This window comes from Chrysemys picta, chromosome 16 (assembly GCF_011386835.1).
Source record: "Chrysemys picta bellii isolate R12L10 chromosome 16, ASM1138683v2, whole genome shotgun sequence".
Taxonomy (NCBI): Eukaryota; Metazoa; Chordata; order Testudines; family Emydidae; genus Chrysemys; species Chrysemys picta.
This window is the reverse complement of record NC_088806.1, coordinates 13,348,305-13,371,527: the sequence shown is the minus strand read 5'-3', so window position 1 is coordinate 13,371,527 and position 23,223 is coordinate 13,348,305. Positions and strand designations below refer to the sequence as shown.

Below are 23,223 nucleotides of genomic sequence, written 5' to 3'. Positions count from 1 at the left end.
GCCCCAACCCCAGGGTGCTGATGACATGCAGGGGCTGCTTGTTGGCTAGGAGCAGCCAGGGGCTGGATGCCGGGCAGTGAGGGGCAGAGGCTGATGCCCCAGGTGGTGGGGAGAGGGCGGGTATTAATCCGCTCATTTACATATTCATTTACATATTCACTTTTATTGGAGGGTCTCAAAGCATCGAAGAAAACGTCAGAAATTACCACATGCCTCTAAGGTGCTTCAAGCATTAGCCCCGCCCCCTCCTCACCCCCGCGGGCCGGGTCTGACTCGCCGCAGCCCCCCCGCTGCACCCGGGGGGGTGTCTGGCTCAGTGCAGCCCCCCACACGGGAGGGAGGGGGGAGCTTTCTTCTTGCGCTCTGATTGGTCAGGGCTCTGTCTCCTCTTCCTATTGGCTGTGTCGCGAGGGGCGGAGCTTCCTGGGGATGTCACGTGGCCCCGAGGCGGCTCTTGAGCAGCACGTGGCGCAGCCTGGAGCGCGAGAGGGTAAAGAGGGGTAAAGGGGGGGGGACGAGCTCCCCCACTACCCCCGGCCCCCCTCGTCTAGCCTCGCCCCCAATACCCCCGGCCCTCTCGTCTAGCCCCTCGGCCCCCAAATACCCCCCCGCCCCCCAATACCTCCCACCCCCCCAAATACCCACGGACCTTCCTCGTCTAGCCCCGCCCGCAAATACCTCCCACTCCCCCTTCTATCCCCGCCCCCAATACCTCCCACCCCCTTCTACTTGTGCCCCCCCAAATATCTCCCATCCCCCCTTCCACCCTCACCTCCTCAATATCTCCCACCCCCTCTTCTACACACCGCCCCCAAATATCTCCCAGACCAGAACATAATATGGAAAAAAGCAGGATTTCGTACTAAAAAAAAAACAAAAACCCACAAGTCCAGGTATTCAAAGTACAAAGTCAAGGAAGATCACCACCACTTAATTTTTAAAATGGACTCTGTAGCCTTGCATATATTTTTCACAAAAGAGAAGCAGGACATCATTTTATTGAATTGAGCCCTTGCAGACTGAATTGCATTTGCCCTTCTACATTTGAATACCTCTTCACGCTGCTTATTTAAACCACCCTCTTGTCTTGGGTTGGTTTTTTGGTTTGTTTTCATTTTTTATTTAATAGAATCATGTTTTGCTTTTAATTGTGTGAGCAGATAAAATGAAATACACAAATTGGTGTGTAACTTTAGGCTTATAAAGAATTATGCAATGTTTGTGTAAATTGCAGTTTTAAAAATGTGGTTATAATATTTTATTTTCTGTGTTTAATTGCATTTTCTACATACTATTTTTGCTATATACTATTAAATTACAAAAACCCTCTATGTTAAAAGAACATTAATGTTATGAAGTCAAATACTTAGAAGTTAGCAAATGCCAGAATGCTAAAGTTGCCCAGGCATCAAATTAAAAAAAATTCAGCACCCTTTTCTTCCCAGTACATGAGTAACTAATATTGTCCCAAACCCAGGGATGAAACAAAATACTACAAAATTAAAAAAAAGCCCTGAACCGATATATTGTGGCAAATTTCTTTGAACCTGAGTCCTTGGTACATATATCGTATGTGCGTTTTTTTTTTTTTTTTCATTAGGCCTGCTTTCCATCCACAAACTACCACTGAAGCTGATGGGAACTGCGGGCATTTAGCGCCTTTGAAAATCAGGTCACTTTTTGTAAGTACTGAGTATCTGTGATTCTCACTGACCTCAAAGGGGTTTGTGGTTGAAAATCAGTCCATTGTTATTTACGTGCCTAAATGTGGTTTGAAGTGCCCGACTTTTAGGCAAACAGGTTAAATATATTCAAATATGTAATATGTTGGCCTAGATGATACAGCATTAGATAAGGGAGCTCAGACATTAATCCTTTGCACTGCAGAGATTCTATGGAAAGTTTCCCACAGGAGTTTTCATCCCTCAGATAGATCTTAGTGTAAAATTGCTGGTTTGGTTGCCTTTCAGAGCCAAGTCTTCATGAACAAGGTATTGCAAATGATACATCACACAAAGGCAAGTAGTCACTTAGAGGCCTTTGTGACCTTGTTATTGCTGTTTGTTTCGCTACATGGTCAGTGGATATCCCATCTCTGAAGCAAATCTGTAGTTAGGTTCAGTACAGTGTCTGTGCTTTGAAGTAAATCAAAGGCCTTCATGTAGGTTTCTCATTGATTTTACAGGAAATCATGAGAGAAATCATGCTCTTCTTGGATGACATTCACATGTCAGAGTGTGCAAATTAATTAGGGGTTTGTGGTTATATAAAAATGGAGCTAAGGTAATCAAAGGAAATAATTCTTTTAACGATAATTAATGATCAAATTAATTAATTAAAATAGTTTTGAAAATAAGCACATGTATTACATTTTAAAGGCACATTATACAGTTGACTACACCAATGAAGTTGCTAAAAGTTTTATTGTGCTAAAAATACAGTGAGATTTGATATTAAATTAAAAATGTGACCAAACACTGCTTGTGAGGTGCCAAGTGTACACATAATGTGCAATGGTCATGAGCAAGCACTCGAAGAAGAACTACCATTTACTAGTTCAAACCAGCAAGGGACCCATGCTGCAGAGGAAGGTGAAAAGCTCCAAAGGTGTCTGCCAATCTAACCAGGGGGGAAATTCCTTCACAACCCCACGTATGGGTCAACACAATTTACATAATCAGATATTCACTACAAAGGTTCAAGGGAGATAGATGTACACTACAGAATATTTCCTCAAGTTTACCTGTGTGACTCATGAGGTGTCTAGGACTACCAGTGATATTCTGTCTGTTTTATGTTGCAAATGCTCAGCTGTTTACAAATACATGTATTGTAGTGTGGACTCTAAACTTAAGCAACAGTGGTATGTATGTGCGGATGGGAGGTGGGGGGAGAGAGGACCGTGGGACACTTTTTTTCTACCCTCTATGATCAAAATGCATTCCAGGGATTTATATGTTTCACAGCGGTTATTTTCATCTCTCAGTGACACAGTTTTTTTTACCATATCCTTAGAACTCCATAAATAACCCCCACTGACTTGAGACAGAGTTAAACTGATACTTCTGAGGTAAAAGTTAGGCTTCATGGATAAATTTAATCTAATGTAACATCACTGATTGCAATGGAATTACACCAGAGATGCATTTGGTCTCAGAGCCACTATCCATGAGTGTACAACTGAGAGCCAAATGCCGCAGTTCAGATGAGGAGTGGATCCTGGTAATGCACAGGAAAAAAGGGTTGCCAGCTAAATCCTGCTCACTTTTGTGATGTGAGAAGTCCCAGGATTTGGCCTCTAGCTCTAAAAAAAAATCTCCCCCTGAGCTATAAGTTTATTATTGATTGTTTGAGCTTCAAATTGGGAATTTTTGTCAGGATTCTTAAACGACAATGATTTTTGTGATATTATTCTCTGTAATGACCCTACATACATTATTCATCTTGAACTGAAAAGGGAAGTGCCCTGATAGAATTGGCATCTGAGACAGACAGTCAGTTTTCTAATCACAATCAGTTCACCTATGGGATTATTATTATTAAAGCTATGATTTAGTCACAGGTATTTTTAGTAGAAGACACGGGCAGGTCACAGGCAATAAACAAAAATTCATGGGCCCTGACCCGTCCATGATTTATACTAAAAATACCTGTGATTAAATCTTGGGGGGATGACGCTGGGGGGCACAAGGGGGCCGCTGCGGGGAGGGGCCGGGGAGAGGCGCTATGGGGAGGGGGGGCACCTGGGGCCAGCAGCACCAGCTGCTGGGACCACTGCCGGGGGCCGCCAGAGAAGCGGCTGGTGTGACTGTGCCCAGGGCCACTCCAGCAGCGGCCCGTGTGGCTGCCTTGGGGGCCACCTGAGCAGCTGGCCCCGGAGCCGGCTGCTTGGGCGGCCCTGGGATCGGGGAGCTGCTCCGGCGCCCTCTGGAGTAGCGCCCACATGGCACGGTATAGGGGGTGCTGCCGACTCCCCCCACCCTCTGTTCCTTCTTGCAGCCAGTGGCGGTGCATGGAATGTTTGCTGCTCTTACTAGCGTTGCTTAGGCTTTGTGCGTATGAACTAGAGTTCTTGTGAAGTGAGTGTTTTATAAGGACAAGGTCCAGCTGTGGCCCCACCCAGCCTTCCTACCAAAGGTGGTATCTTCCTTCCACTCCACATGAGCCAGGACGTATTCCTGCCTGTGTTCTGTCCCAAGCCATGCAAGGCTGGACGTCCAGAGGCTTGGCAAAGCTGTATTACAATCTGTGCATCTGTGCACTCCTACCCGCCTCCACAGGAACTGCTGGGAGTCACCGAATGTGGAATGGACATGAGCAAGCACTCGAAGAAGAAAAGACAGTTAACTGTTCCGTAACTGGTGTTCTTCGAGATGTGTTGCTCATGTCCATTCCATGACCCACCCTCCATCCCTACTGTTGGAGTTTCCGGCAAGAAGGACCTGAGAGTGGGGGCAGCTTCCAAGTTTACACAAATCCCGGTGTGGGCAGTCAGTCCATGCTCCTGTTTCAGGAATCCCCTCCAGCTTGGGATCCTTGCTGCCCTTTTGCTGTCCTCCCCGCGAGGTGAACAATTGAGGTCTATGTGGTGACAGAACCAGTTTGTAACAGGCTTGTCTTTCACTTTCTCCTCTCAGGCTTGCTGGCAGACTTGTCTGAGGATCTGACAGAGGCGAAGCGCAGGACTTGTAATCAGTGAAATAAAAAAAGAAAAAGAAAGAGAAGATCACAGGCAAATCAGAATCACTACTCTCCTACAGCAATGGGTTGGCTGGAAGAACCAAAGTGGCAGCTTCACATTTCCTTGATCGTGCTACTTTCCATGCACACGAAGGGTAAGAAGAAAAAAGTGTTCTGCCGTGTAATTATGACAGGGTGGTGAGCTGAAAGATAACAGCTAACTGTTCAATTTTATTATGAAAGGAAAAGTTTAGCATGGAGAATCACAGCTTAAGAATTTCCAAACCACAGTGCAGTCTGTGAAAGGACAGTATTTTAACTGCCTGTATGGCGCCCCTCCTGCCGCGCACCCTGCAGGATCCTCTTGCACACCCTGGGGTGCGCGCACCCCACTTTGGAGACCACTGTATTAAACAGTTAAACTTTCTGTGACTCACCTACAGTCCTTCAGTACTGCACATGTGGTTTGTTTTTGCAGATTTTTTGTTTGTTTGTTTGGGAGGATTTTTTTTTTTTTGGTGCTTTAGGGAATCTTACTCTGGCTCCCTAGTAGGACATGATACAGTTAAACCAAATGGGCAGAAGAAACAGCAGTAGTACCTTTGTATAGTCAATTTACTCTCAAAGATTTAATGTGTGGTAGGAAGGTAGTAATCAGTAGGAGAAAATTAACTTCGTGAGTCTGGTTTGTGCGCTGAGCCCAAATAAAACTTTGGATCCCAACACCCTGAACTATGGTGAAGTTCAGCTCAAGGTCCCACCTTCCCTATTGAAAACTATCTTGGAATATGGTTCTTAACTTAGTGGTTTGGACCCCTCTCTCAATTAACAAGATTTCTTTGTTTTTAGGTGCCTTGGCTGGACCAGTTGTTGATCCACATGTAACAGCAGTTTGGGGGAACAATGTCACCCTGAAATGCATAATTGAAATAAATGGAACAATAACACAAATCTCATGGGAGAAGATACATGGTAAAAGTAAACAGACCATTGCTGTTCATCATCCTGAATATGGGTTTTCTGTTCAAGGAGAATACCAAGGAAGAGTGTCATTTAAGAACTACTCACTTACTGATGCAACTATCACCCTAAACAATATAAGCTTCTCTGATTCAGGAGAATATGTATGCAAAGCAGTTACATTCCCACTAGGAAATGCTCAGTCATCAACAACTGTAACTGTATTGGGTATGTTTGCTTCTTAATTTTATATTTGATTTTTTTACCCCCAAAAGCACCCACAAAAAGCTAAACAAACTTCATAGGACTTGGCTACATGGAAACATTGTGTGTGGTAAGCTGGGGTCTGAATCTACAGCACAGTATCTTGCCACATAATGATTGGCTGTGTTTACCTTCCTACTGTGTACTGAAAGTTCAGTAGTGGGGTTTGACAAATGTTTCAAATATTGTTAGCGGGCTTCAGCTTCGTAAGGAAGTGATCGAGTTTCTTAATGCTGTGACTTACAGAAGTATATAACTTATTCTTCTGACTCAAGTTTATTTTAACAATCATAGAATCATAGAATCATAGATTATAGGACTGGAAGGGACCTCGAGAGGTCATCGAGTCCAGTCCCCTGCCCGCATGGCAGGACCAAATACTGTCTAGACCATCCCTGATAGACATTTATCTAACCTACTCTTAAATATCTCCAGAGACGGAGATTCCACAACCTCCCTAGGCAATTTGTTCCAGTGTTTAACCACCCTGACAGTTAGGAACTTTTTCCTAATGTCCAACCTAGACCTCCCTTGCTGCAGTTTAAACCCATTGTTTCTGGTTCTATCCTTAGAGGCTAAGGTGAACAAGTTCTCTCCCTCCTCCTCATGACACCCTTTTAGATACCTGAAAACTGCTATCATGTCCCCTCTCAGTCTTCTCTTCTCCAAACTAAACAAACCCAGTTCTTTCAGCCTTCCTTCATAGGTCATGTTCTCAAGACCTTTAATCATTCTTGTTGCTCTTCTTTGGACCCTTTCCAATTTCTCCACATCTTTTTTAAAATGCGGCGCCCAGAACTGGACACAATACTCCAGCTGAGGCCTAACCAGAGCAGAGTAGAGCGGAAGAATGACTTCTCGTGTCTTGCTCACAACACACCTGCTAATGCATCCCAGAATCATGTTTGCTTTTTTTGCAACAGCATCACACTGTTGACTCATATTTAGCTTGTGGTCCACTATAACCCCTAGATCCCTTTCTGCCGTAGATCCTCTTGGCTGCCTTAGAAGACAGCACAGAGCAGGTGTTATAATGCAATATTGGTTGATTCGTGACTTTTTTTGGCCGACGTAGCCACATCCACAAGAAGACTACAAGCCTTTTGATTCAAAGTCATTCTTAGTGATTCGGGGAGGACTTACATATTTTAAATCAGAAGATCCAGGCACTCTGTCAAATAATCCAAAAGATGAGAATAGTGTGTGCACTTTTTTTTTTTAAAAGTAGGTAATATGGTTGGGCCTTAAGTGCAAGAAGGAGAAAATAAACATTGAGTGATGGAATTAATATACTGGACAGTGCTTGCTGAGTGAAGAGATTCTTTGTTGGGTCACAATAGGCTGAGATGAAATTGTTGCTACTTCAAATGTTTGACAAATATGTGCTAAAATAGTGCAGTTAATTAAAAATAAACTTTCACATTCTAGCATGTTTAAAATAAACTGCACATGAATGGGAAAAATTTCAAGCATTTTTATTTATAAGCTTTCTTCTCAAATTTTAGAAACAATTCAACTAAAGGCAAAAAGCAACTTAACAAAGCTTGTTCTGAAATTTTGAATAAATAATGTAGCTGTTGACTTACATGGAAACATCAATATGTAATTTAAAGGAGCTCTGTTAAGGATGTTTCAGGTGTATTGATCTGATGAGATACTAAATGACTATAGAAAGGCTTTTGATGGTGAAATAAGTAAATTGCTGTGTACTGTTTTAAAAAGAAATGTAAGGGCTCATTAAAAGATTAGGGAGGGTAATCCAGCAAATATGAAGCAATTCATTTTTTCCAAAAAATTGGTTATTTAAGATGGTTGAAGTAAAAACTTAACTGGGGCCTTATCTTACTAATCCATATTCTTATGTTTTCTCTTTGATATTAATGCCATTAACAATGGTTAAAATGAGTTTAGTTTACTTATAAATTAGTAATTTTAGCTAAAACTCTAATGACTAGAGATACATGCATGGAAGAAAAAAGTGTAGACAAACCCTCACCAATATGAGGTGAAATGATGCATTGTTTCCATTCTGTAAGTAATTTTGCTCTTGGCTGTAACAGCTTTTTTGTAAAAAAAGACCAGCTGTACTTAAGCAAAATAAAAATATTTCATGATGGAGAAATTCCTGAAAATAGCTGAATAATAGATCATCTTTAAACATTTTAAGCAATAATGTTAGTTTTAATACACAGGGACATGTTTGGTGTGGCAATGACTGTAACATAGCTCTAGAATGAATTTTTTTGAGTTGATATTTGTCTCCCAGTTACTCTAGCACAGTAAGTCCTACAACTGTTTCTGTGAAATATGGACTATTTTCTTTGTGGGTTGCTACTTTCTACAGCTTGGATTTGAAGCAACATGTTTCTAGTTCCTCAGTTATTTTTCTTCAGTAAAGAATTAATGTAAAAGGCTGAATGAGTAAAGCATTCCATGTTAAGTAAGGCACAAAAGAATTGCTTGTCAACTGTAGACCTCTGTGGGTGAGTTTAAGAATGGGGCACCTTGAAAAATAGTTGGATATGAAGCAATTGTTTGTCGTAAGGGCAATCAGGAAGGCCTCTGCCCTTCAGACTGTCATTGTAAGGACAGACAAGGCCATGATTGTGGCTTAGATGGTGCATTGTGGAATACCCATGAGACAGAAGTTGTGTGGGTAGAAAGTCTCCAGGACTATAGTAACACAAAGAACAATACACATTTTGAGTTTAGACCTGACACAGGTCATGCTACATTTTGACTTTAATCTGTAGTCAAAGGGGAAGGTTTTTGAGAGGTGTGAACTTGGGAACCTTTGAGTTGAGCAGTAAAGTGAGATGTCCTTAAATATTGGTGGAGTTAAAGTATGACCATGTGTTGTCAGACAGAGGAATCTTCTCCAAAGTCCTATCTTAAATCAGGAATCCTACTTCAGTTTCCAAACAGGCTATGATAAGTACTTGACTCTCTCAAGTGCTAATTTGTTTAGCTGCTGCTCTTAACCTGGGAAAGTGTTAAAATGAGTTATCAATATTTACCATCCGTTCATCAGGAATGCAGTGTCTGATCAAGTCTTGATGTATTACTGAGATCTGTTCCTTCCTCCCCTTGTCCGTGTGGACTGCAGAATAGTCTATTACTGTCTAAGCCTTAATTTATAGTGCTTTGTTGCTATTATCTGTTAGGTGACTTGGATAAATTGCACTGTAAGCCCCTCAAGCCCCTCTCTCAAGAATTAGGTGTTTAAGTCTCCCCCATGCTTTCTTTTCTTCCTCAGGTTTCCTGTAGGCTTCATCTTGAGCAGGATGGTTCCTAGCTTCAATTTTGATACTTTTCTCAAGGAAACCTCTGCCTCAAAAGTGTTTTGTCTACTTGAAATGTTAGTTGCCTCACTTGAACTGGATTTTACCAAATCATTGAGTTTTGACTTGAGCTATTTAGTCCTGTTAAGAAAAAGGATGTCACAAATCTAGTAGTATTCAATGGATCAGAAAGCTTAAAAGCTGTTAAAACTGTAAGGGATTTTAGAAAATAAGTGATAAATATAAAAGGAAAGCTTTTGTCTTGTAAAAAAGATATATATGGCCTCTATTTGAGCTCAGTGAACAATAAATTCCATATACATTTCGTATATATTTACTTCTTTGAGTAATTCTGTTCATGGTTGTGTTGTCTCGTAGCTTTTCTTCATCTCTTTAATTTCTGTGATGGAAGGTATTGCTGTTCAGATGCAAGCACATGGAAGATAGAGAAAGATGTATTATCAAAGGTGTTCACTTTTCTGGAAATGTGCTGTTTCAGACCCAGAAAAGCAACAATTTCTTCGAGTGATGATCCCTGTGTATATTCCACATGTGGGTGCACATGTGTAAATAACGTTTTGTCATTTTCATAGTGTAGTTTAGTATCATAAACATCCTCCCTGGTTAAGGGACACAATCCCTTGTCACCTGGGACTATGCCAAGGATCCCAGGCTTCAAGAACTGTCTCAGGCTCATTAATTTTCCATTAGCGATGAGTATCAATAGTGCCTGTACTGTCTGGTTGAGGCACACATTTCAGTGAAGTGCAGCATCTGAAAGGCCTTCCTGCCCAGAACTAGAGTAGCCCGTGAGCCCCATCTCTGCAGGTTCCGTATAGAAGAGGTAATGAGGCCTCGGTGCACTCAGATCCTGGCCAAGGAGACTGCCCTGTACAATGGCCTCTACTGATATGTAGTGCCCCTCTGAGCATGAGCCATTGTGTGGAGCTGCTGGTACTGAAGCCTAGGGACAATCCCCACCACAAGAATAAGAAAAACTCACGGGCATAATAGCACCCAGTGGACTGCTGATAAGAGATTAGTTCCCTCCCCTACCTGTACTAGGTCAGGTGAGATGCAGCACTTGGATCCAGCGGAGCCAATGCTGAAGGCCCCCCCCCCGGCCGGAGGGTAAAGCGAAGAAGAAGCAGGATCTGTTGGTACCAGTGGTGACCTTGGTACTGGGACACTTAGAGCATCAGTCTACAAGCAGAGCTCTGGATGGTGCATCAGTGCTGCCTCACCAGCGTGCCGAACCAGGTCCCTTTGGAATCTCAATGGGCACCCGTGGACTCCGGATGTAGAGACTTTCCTAATGCCACAGGAGGTATTCCTGCTGTACGTGCAGTGTTCACTCCTCATGGGCCCGTCCATTTTCTGGGATGTCCCCACACCTGAGGATGAACTGCTGTTCCTGCTGTGGGAGAGGCCCCTTTCCCGTCCATTGGACCGAGCCCTCTGGTACTGACAGTCCTGCCGTTTCTGACAGAACCATTATCCATCTCAGAAGTCTCAGGATGTAGCCCCATCAACATCTCCACTGCTGTGTCGGAGCGTGGACATGCAGCTGAAGCACCCTGATCTGCCTGGCTATGACATTCTCCTCTCCTCCCCCTTCCCCTGCCTCCCGAGAAGCCTGGTACCGCTTCCCTGTGGGCTCTCCCAGATGGATGGACCCCTCATTCTGACCCTACCGGAGCCCATGTGACCTGTACCACAGACATCCAGCGCCATTGCAAGGATCCTTTCGCTCCTGCCAACCAGCTCTGTTGGTATACGAGGAGGAAGATGGGTAATCAGTACCACCAGTTCCAAATTGAGCCTCCTTGTCACCAGATGAGGTGGTCATCCTTTTGCTGCTCTCTCCACCAGATGACCACCGGCAGTACCAAGAACTTTTGCAGAGAGTGGCTACCAACTTAAAAATTCCACTGGAGGAATTCCAGAACCCCCAACGTAGTCTCCTGGACATCCTTCAGCCACAGGGAGAGTGCATGTGGCCCTTCCTATAAACAAGGCCATGCTGGAACCAGCCCAGATGGTTTGGCGCACACCAACATTGTGTCCCCACCCGGAAAAGAGCTGAGAGACAGTACTTTATGCCGTCTAGAAAGACCGATTACCTATTCACACACCTGTCTTCTAATTCACAGCATGTCAGCACCTGCAGTACAACTTCACCACATACAGTAGGCTGGCAGAGCTTAAGTACAAGTACCCTGCAGATGACAAGGCCCAGCTCTAGGCCTTAGTAAATGAAGGAAAATTAGTGGCAAAGTTGGTCCTCCAGCTGACACTGCATCCTCTTCTGTGAGAGGACGGGACTTTCTCTTCCCCTGCAAGGAGTGGCTGGAGCTGTCTCAGATCCACCCCCAGAAACCTCCCCCCAGCTACCGGAAGCTCAGCATCCTCCCCTGCTTCCTACCCCCATCACTCCTCAACTGTGAGGGGAGAGGTCACTACAGGGAGCTGCTCACCCATCCGTCCATCCAGACCTCACATACCCAGACACCCCCTTTAAGCCTCACTAGTACACCCAGAACCCCCTAGCTCTCCATACGCAAACCCCACCGTGCCGGACTTTCTCAACCCCTGCATCTGGAGACACCTGCCTCACAGTGGGGAGACAGGCAGGGTCCCAGGGTGTTTCTGGGGAAGCCCAGGCCTTGTGCTGTGTCAGGGTCAGGTGTAACCTCACCACTGAGTCTGTGTCTGGAGGGTGGGGGAGCTGCAAAGTGATCTACCTTTATGCAGCCATTGCCCCAAGCTCCCCACTGCTCTGCTGGATCCCCTGCATTTATTTATTGACAAATAAAACTTGCAGAATTTTAAAATACTGTGTGCAGAACTTTTAATTTTTTGGCACACAGTGCCCTCAGAAGTACCCACTCCTTGGCCACAGGACTCATGATGCATAGGGACTCGTGGCTTCACTCTTCTGGTTTCTCGAGGGAGGTCCAAAACACCATCAAGGACCTCCCTTTAGAATAAGCTGATCTTTTCAGTGATAAAATGAAAAGTGCGTTCTCTGGGATCCATGTCATCAACAGTTTTCAAGAGCTCCTTGCCTTTCTCGTGGGGATCACCAAGGGAAATGCTTTCCTGTTCCATCTTTTCTGCCTCAAGCACAGGAAGAGTCTTTTTGAGGGCAGAAGCAGACAGGGAGGACACTCTGCTAACTAATATCTCCTTATCTTCACCAGATGAGGCTGTGATGCCTCCTCCAACTTCTCTGACAGACTGTGCCAAACTATTTCAAGAGCTAATGAAACGAATTGCCTAAGTCGAGATCTACTTGGAGTAGGTTGAAGAGTCCCATCGTAAGCTGTTAGACATTCCACACATAACAGCCTTCTATCAAGTGGCATTGCGAGTAAATGAGACTTTGCTAGATGGTCTTGGAAGGTTCCAATCAACCCCAACGACGATATCACCTACATATATAAATGTGCAGATTAAAATTATTACGTTTAGCCAATAACTCAATATCTGTTTACATACCTCTGCCTAATGGCTTGGTTGTTGAGAAATGGATTTGGAGTTTATAACCTCAGGTTATTCCGTACATTTAATCTCCATCTCCCCAGCTTACCCTCCTTCCTTGTTCCTTTGCAGGGACCCATCTCATGCGTGTTTGCTGAGACTAGAAGTCATTTCTGTCATGTGTAGGGGTTATAGAAGCTGTTTGAGTCGAGCACAGAGGGAAGGGATTCTGGTCCAAAAAAACCCTCTGGATGGAGAGTAATTTATTTCGATCTCCAGCCCTTAAACACCTTCGTGCAAATGCAGAAATTCAGGATGGTGACACTTGCTGGTATTTTTCCATTGCTGTATTCTAGGGATTGGTTTTTAGGTTTGTTCTTGAGGATGAGTATTTTTGCATCGTGACTTACCCCTCCCACGGGATGTTCTCTTTGTTTAATAGTCAACCAGGATCACTTGCAGTATTGTGCTTCCCATCAGTTTCTTCTGCTCGGAGGGTATTCTTGAAGGCCCTGGTAGTAGTAGCTACTACTTCATTGACCTGGGATGGTTCTTTCCATTCCTTCATTGTTGTCTGTTCAGTGGCCACTCTTACAGCAAAGTTGTCTCTATAGTAAAAACAGCTGTGTCCCTTTTCCACATGTTAGGAGTTGAGCTAAACCACCACCAAAAAAAAAATCCACTTTAACCCCACTGCAACTGGATTCATAGGATTTTCTCTGGGTGCCATAAAAGCCAAAGCTTACCATACCAGGTACAGATTTGATACTAACAAACCACACTTATTTGAATTAAGTCCACAGACTGTCAAGAAATTGTCTGGTTAAGACATTTGTTAAGACACATGGCAGTGTGTACCTTTTGTGACGCAGCATGCCAAGTTACATCGTTTCTGCTTCCAGGGATGGCTCAGAACAAGCACAGTCTAAACAAGATCGTATCTGTCCCTCATTGAGTATTGGGTTGACTCGGTTGGTGGAAGGACGTGTCCAAAGTATGTGCAGGAGTTCCCTTCACCCAACCTCCTGCCATTACTGTAACTTCAGATTATTCCTCATGAGATGGGGAGCACATATGGGGGGGACACTGCTCAGCACAAATGGTGTGCCCAGCACTTGTCTCCATATCAACTTCCTGGAATTAAGAGCAGTCAGGAATGCCTGAATACACCTTACTTCCTTCCTCAAGAACCAGTCTGTCACAGTCATGACAGACAATGTAGCATTGGTGGTATTATATAAGCCATGAAGTGAGGGGCGAGATGCTGTGCTGAGCATCCCTTTGTGCTGAACCAGTGAAGTTATGGAACTGGTGTACAATGAAGAACATGCTCATCTCACCCTTTTACCTTTCAGGTGTACAAAACACCAGAGCCAGCAACCTGAGCAGGCACTTCTCCCAGGTTTGAAGGTGGGGGTGCGACTCTCCGACTCAAACATATTTTCATAACGTGGTGATTCTTGGAAGTGGACCTCTTTGCAACCGCTGTGAAAATAGTGTGAAATTCTGCTCTGTGTAGGGTGGGTGGGGAGAGGAGGAGATCATCAGGTTGTAGGAGTGCATTTCTCACCTATTGGACAAAGGGCCTTCTCTCTGCATATTTATCGACACTACTGCCTCTGAAGGTGCTGAACAAGATCAAGCACGACAAAGCCAGGGTTGTCCTAATTGCACGAACTTGGCCAAGAGACGTTAATTGATTTGTCTCACTTTGTCTCTCTTTTCTCCTTCCAGTCATTCCTCATTTGTTATCCCACAGTTCTGGGCACTCTTCCTCTCAGAGCTTGACTCCTCGATGGTTCTTGGGGAATAGTGAATACTCGACAGAGGTACAACAGGTCCTATTAAACAGCAGAAAGATCTGGAGCAGAGCTAGCTACTTTGAAAAGTAGAGATTTCATCACTGGTGTTTTCACTGGCAGTTTTTCCTACCCATTCTCCTCTTTGCTATTCTTGATAATCTTTTGGAATTAACGAGGTCAGACCTTAGCTTGAGTTCTGTTAAAGATCTGGTAGTAATCACAACTTTCCATTTACCGGGGATGTGGGGGTGTTTCAGTATTTGCCTGCCCCACAATGACAGAGTTAATTAAAGCACTTAGAAATGTCTTGATAGGTACTCTATTGTTTGCCCTTTTCCCCCTCTGCTTTGCAGTCTGTCTTTTGGTGGTAGCAAAGGAACTGAGGGCTATTTGCCTGCACTGCTTCCCGTATTCTTGATACGGGACATGAGGTTGTCTGGAGCCACATGCGTGTGCTGAACAAGCACTGCTACTGAAAATGTCAGAGATGTACCTGAAGTGAAGTGCATGTAGGGGGATGCACCTTGAAGAACTCGAGTTATTATACAAAGTTACTAACCTCTCAATCTACAAGTGGCCTTATTTAAACAATAGACTACACTTGAATTAAGTAAGAATTCTATGTTCAGCCAAGAATTGGTGGATGACTAACTGTATTCACTGGGCGGATGCATACTTGAACTTTATTTATAAATAAAATATACCAATTGACTTTAAGTTAACACTAACTACTGTAAGAATTATTTTCTTTTAAATATAAACTGCAGTAGAGATACTCTGGACACCTGAGTTCACAAAATGTTGGGCAGTTGGATATTCCCTGTTAGTACCTTGAAGCATGTGAATGAAATCAATCTCTTATTTGTAACTGGCTCGACATTCATAAGTAGACTAAATTTCCTTGCACTTAAAAGTTTGATTTCTTCAGAGGCTTCCCTTAATGCATACCAGTTCAACCTCCTGGATGTCATTGATTGTTGGGCATCTCTCAGGTCTTTCCCGATGTTGAGTTTTTGCATGTTGATTATCTTGATAGCTATATTTAAAAAAAAAGAAAAATGAAGAAAAGTGAAAAGAATGTTTTATGGCCAGAGCATAATGCTGCAAGTCACACTGTTAACTACCAAAGAAAGTAGGCTGAAGGACATAACGGACATATTTGTTTAATAGCTTGTGGAGCAAGAATCTTTAGTACTACTTTCTCTTTAACCACAAACAAACAAAACCTAAACAAACAAAAAACCCACCCTGGTATCTATGAAACTAGTTAGGTGATAGCGCTTAAGGTACACAACAAAGAAGATTTGGGTTCTAAGACCACACTGGAGATGTGTAGTTGTAAATAAGTGCATCATACATTTCTATGATATTTATAAAAAAATCTGAATAAGTGTAAGTTAAACTATAGAATTGCTTAAGTAAATATGTAAAATATAGTGTCTCTTCCTGGTTAGTAAAACCAATCCCACCAAATGTAGCCTAAAGGCTATATTTAGTTGCAGTTCACATGTTTTAATGGTTACCAACGAATGAGCATCAAGCTTACCTTAGGGGGAGGAATAAAGTACAGATACAAAGCTAGATTAAAATAAATGATTTAAAACAAGAGTTCTTGCTTGCTGATTAAAATGTGACTTATATCACTTTGATTTTAAATCAGTCCATCCTGGCAATGTGCAGCACAGGGATGTCAGAGCTGTCAATTGTTCAGATTACTTTTAAGTATCCATTGTGTCATCAACTTTACCTGCTGGTTAACAAATCTGCCTTGAAAATGAGTTAGTAGCTGTAAGCTATTGGGGATAAAATGTACATACAGCAGTTGAAGTGAGGTTAATGAAACTTTTCTGTCTTGACTGAAAACATACTTATTTTTTTAATTTCAATAGTTGAACCCATTGTGAGCCTAACAAAGGGACCAAACTCTTTAATAGATGGTGAAAATCAGACAATAGCAGCCATTTGTACAGCAGCCACTGGAAAACCTGCTGCAGATATTGATTGGGAAGGAGGTCTTGGAGAAATGGAATCCAGTTCTACTTTATTTCCAAATGAAACTGTGACGGTTGTCAGTCAGTACAAACTCATACCCACCAAATTTGCCAGAGGAAGACGCATAACTTGTGTTGTGAGGCATCCGGCTTTGGAAAAGGAGCTGAGATATCCTTACACATTGGACGTACTATGTAAGTAAACAACAAGTTAACTATTGCTTTTACAGCTGCTATTCTGTCATATTACAACTAGGCCTTATAGTACGTTCCATCAGTAGATCGGCAAGCAGTGTACAAAGAATGGTCAGTCTCATTGCCCCATCACACATATGGGAGAAACAGAGCTAGGGAGAAGTGAAGTGAGTTGACCAAGGACTTGCAGCAGGCCACTAGCTGAGCTGGGAGTAGAACCCAGGTCTCCTGAGACGCAATCGGTTGCCCTACTTGCTGAGACACATTGCTGCTTAACTTTTAATTAACTTGATTTAATTATCCATTTATATTCCTCCTATGTTTCTTCATGGACCCTTATTTTTTAACAAATGTGACTAATACTCAGATGTTGAAGCTGAAAATTCAATTTCTCCTCTTAAGCTTTACAGGGACTTGTTATAAGCAAAATCTATTTTCCCATTCAACAAGAATTGAGGTATTTAAAAATACTTGAAATGGTGGTTGCCATTTCTTTCACACTTGGAATAATACAAGTCATGATATTCCCAAAGAACTTCAGTGATGAAAAATGTTCTGGGGTAACTATGCTTAACCAGATCACTCACTACACTACTGAGAGTGTTAGAGATAGTGTGGATAATTTGAGAATCCCTCCACTTGGAAGTTTATTTTCTTTCTCAATATAGATTTTTTTTTTTTTGGTTTGTTAAACTTGACGTCCCTAAAAGAAACAAGTGACAGAAGATGATAAATTACCAAGCCCTCCTCATTATTTGACCCTAATAGTAATCTTCATAATTTCATAACTGCACCTTCTATCTCAGCTGTAGAAATTTGCAGCGCTTTCATCTGTTAGCAATGTTTGTGTCTTTATTGCAGCAAATAAGTTTCTGTGTATGACCAGATTGTTTTGGATTCTGCATCTTTACTATTGTTAGCATATCACAAGCAAAAATTATGGCACATGTACTACTTAAATTTCAGTTCATTAACAAATAAAACAATAAAAGACCTCTTTCTAGCCCTTTGCTGTTGAACTTCTGGCTACTTGACAAACTGTCTTGACGGTCACAGTTTAAAGCCCTAACAAATGTAGGGCTTGTTTACAATGCCTTGCAGTTTGGATGGTGGGAGTGTGAATATCATTGCACACCAAGTGCTGAGCTGCAACTCCCCCATGTGGATACTGTGGGTGTGAACTAAGAGGTTCTTAAAACAGGACTACATTAGTGTGAATTTAAGGAATCTCTTAGTTCACACCCACAGCATCCATGCAGGGGAGTTGAAGTACAGCACTTGGCATGCAGTCCTTTTCACACTCCCCTAGTCCAAACTGCAGTTTGAAGACGTGGCCTTAACATATCTCCCTAGATTGACCACTAATAGTGCTGTGCTCGATGGCCTGCTGACTTTAACATGAGTTGCCCCCAAAATAAATTCCAGTCAGTTTCTCCCCATTGAAGAGTAACTTATAACTTGCCATAAATAAGTTGAATTTCTTAAAACTTTACATTGTATGCTATGTTGGTCATTTTGATGTGCTGTTACAAACTTTAGTCCACATAACCCAAAATGGATGCCTAAAGTTGGGCTATCAAATATATGACCCGAATTTTCAGAAGTCCAGAAAAATGTGGGTTCCTAAGGATTCAAAATGTTAGCTTTAGGCATCCATTTTCAAACACAAACTATAACACACTACTGGGTGTGCAGGAAAGGGGGAAAGGAAGTGTAAGATGTAGATCTCAGAATAGAAAAGGTTGTAGTTTACATCTATTGATGGGTTAGAGTAACGTAATTACTACTTCAGAAAAGCAACTGAGTGGTAAAAATATTTTAAAAATACTTTCTCTCCTTACTGAACATCAGGTCCCTTGCTGTAATCTGTTCTATCAAAAAATTAAATATTTACCATCAGTTACTAGTTGGTGGCATAAACACATGACGAAAAGAGAATTTTCAGTAAATTTAAACAACTGTTGATTTTTTGGCTTCATTTATCTTGGGGCAATACCATAATAAATAAACGTACGGTCTGAGAATGCTATTGATAGTAAAATTGTTAACATGGAATCAGGAAACATTTGAAATGGTATTAAAAGACTAAAATTATGACCTATTCCAAGTAATACACAACCTCCTTTAACAGAGCCTTACAGTATCCTATCAAGTAAACCCACTATTAAAAACTTGTAAGAATTGTAAAGAACATTTTTGAAAGACAAGTATGTTCTATTCAATCAATGAACTTTTAACAATTTTAGAACAATCTGTATTGGAGGATTGGCTGGTTTTAATGTCTGTAATTGAATTTGGAAAGAACTTTAGACTATGTTACACATCTTTTCCCCAGTATTAGTTAGAAATGAAGAAACATTAACACCTTCCAGAACAAATTATAAAAAGATACGGGACTTCATACTCATGAGAACTTGCCTAGTGTTCTTTAAAACTGTGTTGAGCATGAATAGAGAAGGAGTTCTGCTTAGTGCTTGGTTTCAACGTATACTAACAGTCTTCAACTGAGTTCTGAATCTCTACACTTGAACCGAGTAGAGTATTGTACTGGAGTAGTGATAAATAAATATAAGAATAAGCTGCAAATTGTGAGAACTGTTAATACTCCATCCAGGCCTTGTGCCCTGATACGTGAATAAGGAAGCACATTATCATAAATTGTTTTTTTTGTGTGTAAATATAAAATGAAGATTAACTAACTATTAAGGCAGTCCTGTTGAGGAAGACTGCCAGTTTTTAAACTGCTACTCCCTACATGTCATTTGCAATAGTGCGCAGTCTGGAGAGAAAAAAGCTGCATTCTTACATTATTGATAACAATAGCTGAAGAGAGACCGGCCTAATAGGAAATTGCCAGTCTCTGTAATGTAACCTTTCTGGCCGAACCCAGTAGCAATAACCAATATCCATAATATGCCTCAAACATACATTAATAACACTAAACTATATAAGAGTTGGAAAGATGTGGCTTCAGTGAGGAGAGCGAGAGAGAGAGATTTCAAGCCTTGCTCTCCTTTTCAACCTTTGTGCCACCTGCATTTGGAGGAAGTAGTTGAGCCTGCTGTCCTGGACTGAGAGCAACTATCCTACTCTGAATTTTGACCTCAGATTACTTAAGTGTACCATACCTTTACTTTTTACTATAGCAGACCTTTCAATTGGTGTGTCAGTTATATTTGAATGGTTACATTGTGTTGTAGAATACTGTGAATTTGCCCCAAGCACACCAGTTGAAGCCTTCCAATAAGTGTGTATTTAAAACTGTCAGACATTTTCTACAGCTGGGTTAGTGTGAGATTCTGTGGGCAAGACTGCCGTACTGAGGGGTTGAAAGAAGTTGGGAAGATGGGATTCAGATTGGAGCCATTATCACTATTAATTGCTTTTTGAGTCCTTTGAAAAGAAATAAAAAAAAATTAAATATAGAATACGCTAATGTTCCTTGTTGGTTTGACTAGCAGTATTAACATAGGCACAGTGCCGATACCTACTACAGTATAAATCATTAGCCAGAAGTTACTCATGTTGTATGTGCAATTCATCATTTACCACCGTATAATATGAATTTTTTTGAATTCACAGAATTTGGTATATTTGAACTATTGAAGTTAGCACTGCATTATGCTAAAAATTGGTATTGTTGATGTAAAGACTATAGAATTATCTCCGCTCGTTTCAGTTAACAAACTAAAAACTTATGGGACCCACTGATTTGCTTTATGTTAAGCCTCTGATGCCAACAACCCATGTGTACATGTAATTTACTAAACTTTTCAGGTAGGACTACCATTGCTCATTGGATATTAAGCACTGCCATACTGTTAGTTAAATACAACATGCAGACATCTCATTCTAAGCAATGCATGTCTCCTTTTAAGTAATGTACTCTGAATATTGGAATGTGAAATGACTCATATTTTATAGATGCCCCTGAAGTTTCAGTAACTGGATATGATGGAAACTGGTTCATTGGAAGAGAGCATGTTCAGCTCCGGTGTAATGCTGATGCAAATCCACTGCCCATGGAATTTACATGGACCAGGTGAGTGTTCATGAAAACGAAAGATGCATTTTTCCATTTAAGTACACAATTTATATTTTAATAAAGGAGAGTTTTGAAGAGTGTTACTGGCTTACGACCTAGTGGAAACAAGGCCCTTTAATTGCTACTAGTTTGTCTGGCTTCAGTACATGACTAATGCACATTCTATGTAGTTAGAAATGACTGCTATTGAAATATGTCCCATACTGATGCCTTAGACATATGGATTCAGACATGTGGATGTTGTAAAGAAAAATATTGGTCTTATATAGTTGATCACTCCTAAGGAAAGGGGAGTAGTAGCAATTGGGGTGGGAAAGTACAAGTAAAGAATTATTGTTCCTCTGAAGTCTGAGCAGTTACCAATGCTTTAGGATAAATCCACTTATTTTTATAAATGGAATAACTTCTGTGACAGGTGATTGTGATATTGAGTTTCTTGGGCTTAGTGTAAGACATTGCAAGCACCTGTTGTCTAGCCTTCCTCCTCCGTGTGAGTTGGGGACGTGTGTAAAGCAAAGACGCAAAAAAACTGGCTATTTGAATAAAATTATATCAAGTTGATATTACATTAAAAATTGGGATGGAAAACACTGGGAGTATCATTTCAATCATCAAATTTACCATGCCCTAATGAAGTAAGGCACTGTATCTACTTCCCAATAAGCTGCACGAGATGGCTTGCCTCATGACTCAAAACTTAAGTCAATCGGTGTTGATATCTGGTATCTCTGTATGGCTTCCTGTTGTGTGATAAAAGCTGTCTTTCATGATTCCAATACAAATTGGATGCCTTTCCTGAGAGTCCTGCTGCCTGCCATCTGTAGTCTTGCATGTTAAGTACGTTCCCCTGGAGGAAGCCACCTCCGGAGCAAATATATGGCCCCAAAAGGTAACTTCCCTTTTTTCCTCTTAAAATAAAACTTGAAGTAACTTCACTTGGTCTGTCTGTCTGAAACAAAGAAAATAACTTGTGTGAGTGTTTAAGCATATGTAATGCACAGTAATCGTACTATGAGAATCGCTGATAGTAATAGTGCTATAAGAAGCATTAAAGATCAGTTGTGGTACCACCTTGTAGCCTCAAGTTGCTTCCTGGATCAGTTAGACGAAAAAAGACTAATAGTTTTAGCTTTTAGCTGTCTACACTGGAACTTCGTTGGCAAAACTTTTGTCGTTTAGCAGTGTTAAACAAACACACACAGCCCGAACAGCAGAAGTTTTACCGATGAAAAGCGCCAGTGTGAACAGTGCTTTGTTGGCGGGAGTCGCTCATTGCATGACCTTTAGCGGCACAGCTGTAGTGGCACAGGAATGTCGCTAAAAGCTGCGTGGTGTAGACAAAGTTTTTAAAAAATGTATTTGAAATGAGTGGTTAATAATAATAAACATATATCCAAAGTTTCTTGAATGGAACCTCCTAAACGCAAAACAAAATATGGTATCCAAGTATTACATTAAAAATTAAGAAACAAATGACGTAGTCTCAACTGGATCACATTTAAACCAGTTGGATTAAAAAAAAAATCCTCTCCTATCCTTTCCAACATGTTATGGTGCAGGTTAAAAGTAATTAGGACAAATAACTAATCTAGTTTTAAAAGATATGTTAACCTTCTCAGTAAAGGGGCTTTCATAACACTTAAACCACTTCCCAGATTTAATTTCATTCCTCATGAGGTATAGAAAAGTCTAATGTGGTTTGTAAAAGCAGAGAACTTAATTTCAAGAAATTGTAGATGGAACTTGTATACAAATTTCTTGTAATAAACTCTTTGGCGGAAACTTAATCATTATAAGATTGACGACTTTAAAAAGTTGAGATTGCAATTTATTGGCAGGATACTGGGCTACAATGCAAAGGGTCAGACTGCTATTATGCAAGGCCGGAGAGCCGGGTCATGTGTGGGGTATTTACTTCTACTTGCTTCTGAAAAATGAACAAAGTTAGTGGCATTATGGGGAAGGCAAAGGTAGAATCTCATCTGTACCTCTTTGTCCCAGAAAAAAACTTCAGTTGAAGTTGATTTCAAATCTAGTTTAAATTCTAAATAATGCTTTTGAAGAAATACAGAATTGAACTGGTGCAGAATGCATGTACAATGAAAAATAAGTTAAACAAGTACAGATTTGTGCCTGTTTAGCCATTTGACTCCTATGGTGGGAAAACTTTGAGATTGGCAAGCAGGATAGCTATTAAGCTGCAGAAATAAAACATTTCTTTAGTTGTCTAGCAGTCACTGGCCTATAGTCAACAAGATCTCAAGTGGAAGAAAGTCTGAGGATGTTCATTCACTGTACATGTTGAATTTTTAGGGTACAGTTCATGAAAAGTAGTTGTAGCATGTGGCGTTGCATGGCAGACCATGCTGTGTTAACACTTCACTCATAGAAATCACACACACACACACACACACACACACACACACACACACACACACACACTCTCTCTCTCTCTCTCTCTCTCTTCTTTGACTAGTGTCCCCATGGGTGCTGTACGTCAGTATACGCTGCCTGCTCGTGCA

The 23,223-nt window shown here is 41.5% G+C and overlaps 2 protein-coding genes across 2 annotated transcripts in view; both read left to right on the top strand.

Moving 5' to 3' along the window:
* Positions 1–23,223, top strand: part of LOC135976036 (nascent polypeptide-associated complex subunit alpha, muscle-specific form-like) — a 1,165,876-nt gene that overhangs the window by 446,333 nt on the left and 696,320 nt on the right. The gene's annotated exons all lie outside the window — the stretch shown is intronic.
* The window catches only part of LOC112058664 (nectin-3-like), a 79,698-nt gene continuing 56,849 nt past the window's right edge, over positions 375–23,223 (top strand). The window contains 5 exon segments of the mRNA XM_024112895.3: positions 375–490; positions 4,638–4,835; positions 5,530–5,868; positions 16,360–16,656; positions 20,581–20,698. Coding sequence (XP_023968663.3) covers positions 4,763–4,835; positions 5,530–5,868; positions 16,360–16,656; positions 20,581–20,698 — 827 coding nt within the window. The 5' untranslated portion in view covers positions 375–490; positions 4,638–4,762.